This window comes from Capricornis sumatraensis, chromosome 16 (genome assembly GCF_032405125.1).
Source record: "Capricornis sumatraensis isolate serow.1 chromosome 16, serow.2, whole genome shotgun sequence".
Taxonomy (NCBI): Eukaryota; Metazoa; Chordata; class Mammalia; order Artiodactyla; family Bovidae; genus Capricornis; species Capricornis sumatraensis.
Window position 1 is genome coordinate 51,705,889 of NC_091084.1, and position 6,023 is coordinate 51,711,911.

General features: G+C 42.9%; 1 protein-coding gene across 1 annotated transcript; it reads left to right on the plus strand.

Annotated features, from left to right (window-relative positions):
* Positions 1 to 857: 857 nt before the first annotated feature.
* LOC138092205 (olfactory receptor 52Z1P-like) lies at positions 858 to 1,877 on the plus strand. Its single transcript, XM_068988036.1, has one exon. It carries the CDS (start codon positions 858 to 860, stop codon positions 1,875 to 1,877), a length of 1,020 nt encoding a protein of 339 aa, XP_068844137.1.
* Positions 1,878 to 6,023: the final 4,146 nt, after the last annotated feature.

Consider the following 6,023-nt stretch of genomic DNA (forward strand, 5'->3'; position numbering starts at 1 on the left):
CTTCACTCCAATAAACCCCTACATGGTCCTTCCCAGGTTTCTTAGACCCAATGTGGGGGCTTCCCAGGTGATGCTAGTGGTAAAGAACCCGCTTGCCAATGCAGGAGACGTTAAGAGATGTGGGTTCAATCCCTGGGTTGGGAAGGTCCTCTGGAGAAGGGCATGGCAACCCACTCCAGCATTCTTGCTTAGAGAATCCCGTGGACAGATGAGCCTGGTATTTTCCTCACTCCCCAAAACCCCTACTTGGTCCTTCCCAGGTTTCTTAGACCAAAGATTCCTCATATACTTCTCTTCCTCCTAATCAAGGATCTTCTTCATCCTTTTTAGTGCCTCTGTGCCATCACTCCTTTTTCTTCTCTCCTACACCATACCTACTTTCCTCCAAACCTTTTTACTCAGCAATCAAATATCAGAAATATCACAGAAAGAGTATCTTTTTAAAAAATTTATTTGGCTGTACTAAGTCTTAGTTGTGGTATATGGGATCTAGTTCCCAGACCAGGGATCAAACCTGGGCCCCCTGCATTGGAAGCTCAGAGTCGTAGCCACTGGACCACCAGGGAGGTCCTGATAAACAGTATCTTGTAAGTTTACACCTCACGTACATAAGCTAAGAGCTCCCTGAAGACAAAGAATGTCTTGTTCATCTTTGTAGCTCCCATTACACCTGACACAATACCTGTCTATTCCCCCAGAGTGGCCATAGATATGGCCATAGATACATGAAGAGGTGGATCTTCATCACAAACCCCTCAGGCCCCAAAATAGCAATAGAAATTGGCTTTCTTCCACTGACCGTTTTGTTCTAACAGTCTCTGATCCCCACTTCTGGGGCCAGCCCAGGGCCAAAGCCAATGGGTGAGGATCAAAATACCAGCACCTTCAACATTTCCTACACCAACTTCTTCCTGGTGGGCTTTCCTGGATTGTCAGAGTGGAGGCCCTTCCTGGTCCTGCCTCTTACTTTCCTCTATGTGAGCATCATCTCTGCCAACGCCCTGGTCATCCACACAGTGGCAGCCCAGCGGAGCCTGCACCAGCCCATGTACGTGCTCATTGCCCTGCTCCTGGCTGTTAACATCTGTGCTGCTACAGCGGTGATGCCCAAAATGCTGGAAGGCTTTGTGCATTATGCTAACCCCATATCACTGCATGGCTGCCTGGCCCAGATGTTCTTCATCTACTTCACGCTCCTTCTGGACTACAACCTCCTGCTGGCCATGGCCCTAGACCGCTATGTGGCCATCTGCCACCCACTCCGCTACAGTGACCTGATGACCTCCCGTTTGCTGGGTGTGCTGGCCTTTTTCGCCCTGACACGGAGCCTGGGAGTGGCAGCGCCCTTGGTGGTGCTAACCTCACGAGCTCAATTTTGCCGGACAGCGGTGATCCGACATTTCACCTGCGAGTACATTGCACTACTGAGTATAGCTTGTGGAGACTTGACCATCAACAACCATTTGGGGCTGGCCATGCGGTTGGCCACTGTGAGCTTTGATCTAGCCCTGCTGGGGACCTCCTACACCCGCATCATCTATGCTGCCTTTCAGATATCTTCCGGGGGAGCCCGAGCCAAGGCCTTGCACACATGCGGCTCCCACTTACTGGTCATCCTCACCATCTACCTCTCTGGTCTCTCCACTTCCATCGTGTTCCGAGTAGCCAAGACTGTGTCTCAGGATGTCCAGAACCTCCTCAGTGCCATCTATTTGCTGCTCCCAGGAACCTTGAATCCAGTCATTTATGGGGTGAGGACCAGAGAGGTCCGGCAACATATAGAAAAGATGCTCTGTGGAAAGGAACTAGCCCGGGAAGTTAGGGAGAAGCCAGAGAGGCTGCAAAATATGAGAGTGAAAGGGAAACTGTCAGGGTGAACTTCCTCAATATGGGATATTGGGGCTGCAATCTCTGGGAACAAGAGATAAACAGGCAGTACTGAGGGACGGGCTGGAATTTCCTGAGATTACAGGCTCAACAGTGGGTTCACTGTTGGTAAACTGTTCCTTTTAGAATGCTGTTTTCAATCCAATAATAAAATTGTTTCCCCCTATTTATCCCTGTTAGTTTCATTTCTCTGTCCTCTTCTCCCTGACTCCTGAGAAAGTCCCCAATTAATACCTGGATATATGGAGCTCCACTGGAAGTTATATAAAGTCATGCAGATGATCATTTGCCCTGAACACACAGTTTGAAACAAGTAATACAGGACAGACCCTTCCCTGGTGCCCAATCTGTCCCAAATATGGTGTAAGACTTGACATGAACCCCAGTCTGACCAAATATCCAGGTCAGTCTTGAGGCCTAGGTCCAATCTAATGCAAGCACACAGGCTGGATTCCAGAGTTCAGGCAGTTCCAAACGCAGGTGAGGCTCTGCCTGATATCCCTATCTGATACAGGCACACAGGCCAGGCCTATCCCAGGTGTCCAGTCTAGCCCAAACAGTTCCAGTCCAGCCAGGGGTCCCAGCAGTCTGAGAGTCACCCAAACCAGGTCTTCTCTGGGGACCCAATCTCATCCAAAGGCCAGATTAGGCCTTTATCTGCACTTGAGCTTGATCCAAACCCATTGGTCAGGACACTCTTCCCATAGTAGCCACTGTGATTTATCTAAGTCACCCGTACTTGAAAGATCTCCTTAACTGTCATCTATGGAATGGGGTGTCCTTCAGGGATATCCTCAAAAGAGGTGTCCTGTACTGTGCAGAACCAGCTGTAAACCACCCAAATTTTCTCTTCCTCTGTCAATTGATTATATAGAATGTCCCATGAGGCCATGGGTGCAGGCTGGCAGAGAAGCAGGAGTGAGAACCATGGGCATTTGGGCCACTTCTTCAGTAGATTACTTGTGCATCCAGGGCCTGCTTGAGGCCAGGCTTGTATATACAACTTCCATTTGATGTTGCCACTATGGAATGCTACTATGCACGCCAACTTTAGGTTTAGTGGGCAGATAATACCCAGTTCATGACAGCAGTTCAGGATGCATAGGAACTTGATGGTCTTCAGTTAAGAAGGCTTGAGGCACAGAAAGTAGCAGCCAAAAAGCTGTCTCTCTCAAGGGATCGAAAGATACTTGTGGGTTGCATGACAGGCTGGACATGTTGTAGAGCCTTCTTTGCTCTGGGCCCCACTCAAAACTAGCAGCTTTTAGGGTCATATGGTAAATGGGTCAAAATAACACACCCAAATGAGGAGTATGTTACCATTTTGCCTCCAAAATCCATAGAGGACCACTAGGCTTTACGCCTGTCTTTTGGTTGTAAGAGGAGTCAGAACAATTTATCCTTCACTATGGAAGGAATACCTCAACATGCCTCATACCACTGATCCCTGAAAACGTCGTACTGGTAAGTCTATAGTAGCTGCTTCTTTTCGCTCACTAGGTCCAACCTGTACCTCAATGTAATGGAGCAGTGTGATGTACCACGGAGGAAAAATGATCAAGATGAACTATAAATTACAATACTGGGCTGGAGAGCTGATATATCCCTGAGGCAGAACACATACATGGTAAGCCATACCTTTGCCTCTTGTATTTGATTAGGAATATCCAGTGATGGTATTCTGCATATCTCTATTGCCACATCACCCCATGGGCTATTAGAGCTCTCTTCACTACTGCAAAGTCATGCTTAAATCTCATCAAATTAGAGAACCAATTCAGGAAAATTCATCCGTAGGGTTCCATTCCAACAGAACCATTTTCAGTACCAAAACCTTTTATTAGTCAGGGTTCTCATTCTCCAAAGAAAATAAGCTCTGTGTGTGTGTGTATATATATATATATATATGCACACATATACTATCTTATCTATATATTCCCTTGACCCTTGAACAATGCAAGGATTGGTTTTAGGACACACTAAGGATATGAAAATCCATGGATGTTTAAGCCCCATGATACATCCATGGTTCCACATTCAGATCCAACCAATCACAGATTGTATACTACTGCCACATTTATTGAAGAAATCCAAGTATAAGTGGGCTCATGCACTTAAAACTCATGTTGTTCAATGGTCAACCATCTCTCTCCCCCCTCTATATACACACATATATAAAATTGTGGAACTGGGAAATCCAAAATCGGCAGACTAAGCCACTGGGATGGGAACCCAGAGCAGAGCAGACATTGCAGATCAGTCCAATGGCAGTCTGGAGGCAGCAGTCCTTCTTTCTCAGGGGACCACAGTCTTCTTCCTCTTAAGGACTTTAACTGATTGGATAAGGCCACCCACATTTTGGAGAATGATCTGATTTACTCAAAGTCAATGAATTTAAATGCTAATTTCATCTAAAGAAATATCTTCATAGATCTATTTAGTGTTTGATCAAATATCTAGATACTATGGCCTAGCCAGCTGACACATAAAATCAACCATCACATTCCTTAGGCTCAGAGCAAGCCTAGAGAAGTATTAGTGTCCTAGCACAGAGCCAATCCACAAAGACCTAGGAAAGCTATCAGAACATTAACTGAACATACTCTGAGAGCAGACTTCACTGCAAAAACATTTTGGAAACGACTCAGAATGTTTCAACAACAAAAATCACAAACATTATAAAGAAACAGGAAAACATTCAAAGGAACAATATAAACTGACAAAAACCACTCCAGAGAAACTCAGCCATCAGACTTTCTAGACAGACATTAAAACAACTGTCTTAAACATAACCAAAGAGCTACAGGAAAACAATGTAGTAACAGAGATTTTGTAGTAACAAAATCAGACTATCAACAAAGACAAAGAAATAAAAGGAATCAGACATTCTAGAGCTGGAAAGAGCAATAAGCGAAATGAAATTTTCACTAGAGGGGCTCAACAGCAAGCTGAGCAAGAAGAAAGAATAAATGAACTGGAGGATAAGACTACTGAGATTAGAGGAAAAAATAAGATGAAGAAAAGAGAACAAAGCCTAAAGGACCCGTTGAGACACTAATAAAGTGGACTGATAAATGCAACACAGAAGTCCCAGAAGGAAAAGAGCAAAATCATTATCTGAAGTAATAATGGCTGAAAACTTCTCCAATTTAACAAAAGATGTGAATCTACTATACCAAGCAGCTCAATAAACCCTAGTTAGGATAAATTCAGGGACCCACACCAAGACACATTATAATCAAATAGTCAAAAGTCATTAGTACAGTTAAACAGAAGATTACCAGATATTCCAATCACTGAATTTCTAGTACATACCCAAAAGAACTGAAAGCAGGAATTCAGACTACTTGTGCATCAATGTTAAGAGCAGTATTACTCACAATAGCCAAAAGGTGGAAACAGCCCAAATGTCCATTAAGAGATGATTGGATAAACAAAATGGGGTGTGTATATATATATATATATATATATATATATGTGTGTGTGTGTATATATGCATATACATATATATATATATATATATACATGACGAGGTATTACTCGTCCTTAAAAAGATATGAAATTCTGATATGTGATACATAAATGAACCTTGAAAACATTATGCTAAGTGAAATAAGCCAGATAGAAAAGGACACATATTAAGATCCCTTCTACTTGAGATACCAAGAATAAGCAAATTTAGAGACAGAAAGTAGAACAGAAGTTACCAGGCAATGATAGGAGAAGGGGACCGGGAATTCATTGTTCTATATATAAACTTTCTGTTTGGGATCATGAAAAAGTTCTGGAAATAGTGGTGATGGCTGTACTTTGTATATGTATGTACTTAATGTCACTAAATTGTATACTTTAAAATGGGTAAAATGGTAACATTTAGTTATGCTTATTTTACCACAGTTTTTTAAAAAGAGGAAAAAGGCACATATTAAAATCAGAATTCTATATGGTATCTAAGTAATTCGTCTTAAAATTTCTTCTCTGAACTCTCAAAGAACAAAAAATGCTTTTACAAATTTGACCTTTGAAAGAAAATAAGTGACAAAATTAGTCTGACACAGTCATTTAGAAATGTTTATTATCTTTATTTCAGAATGACCTATTAAGACCATACGCAGATAAAGGCCCCATCAGCACTT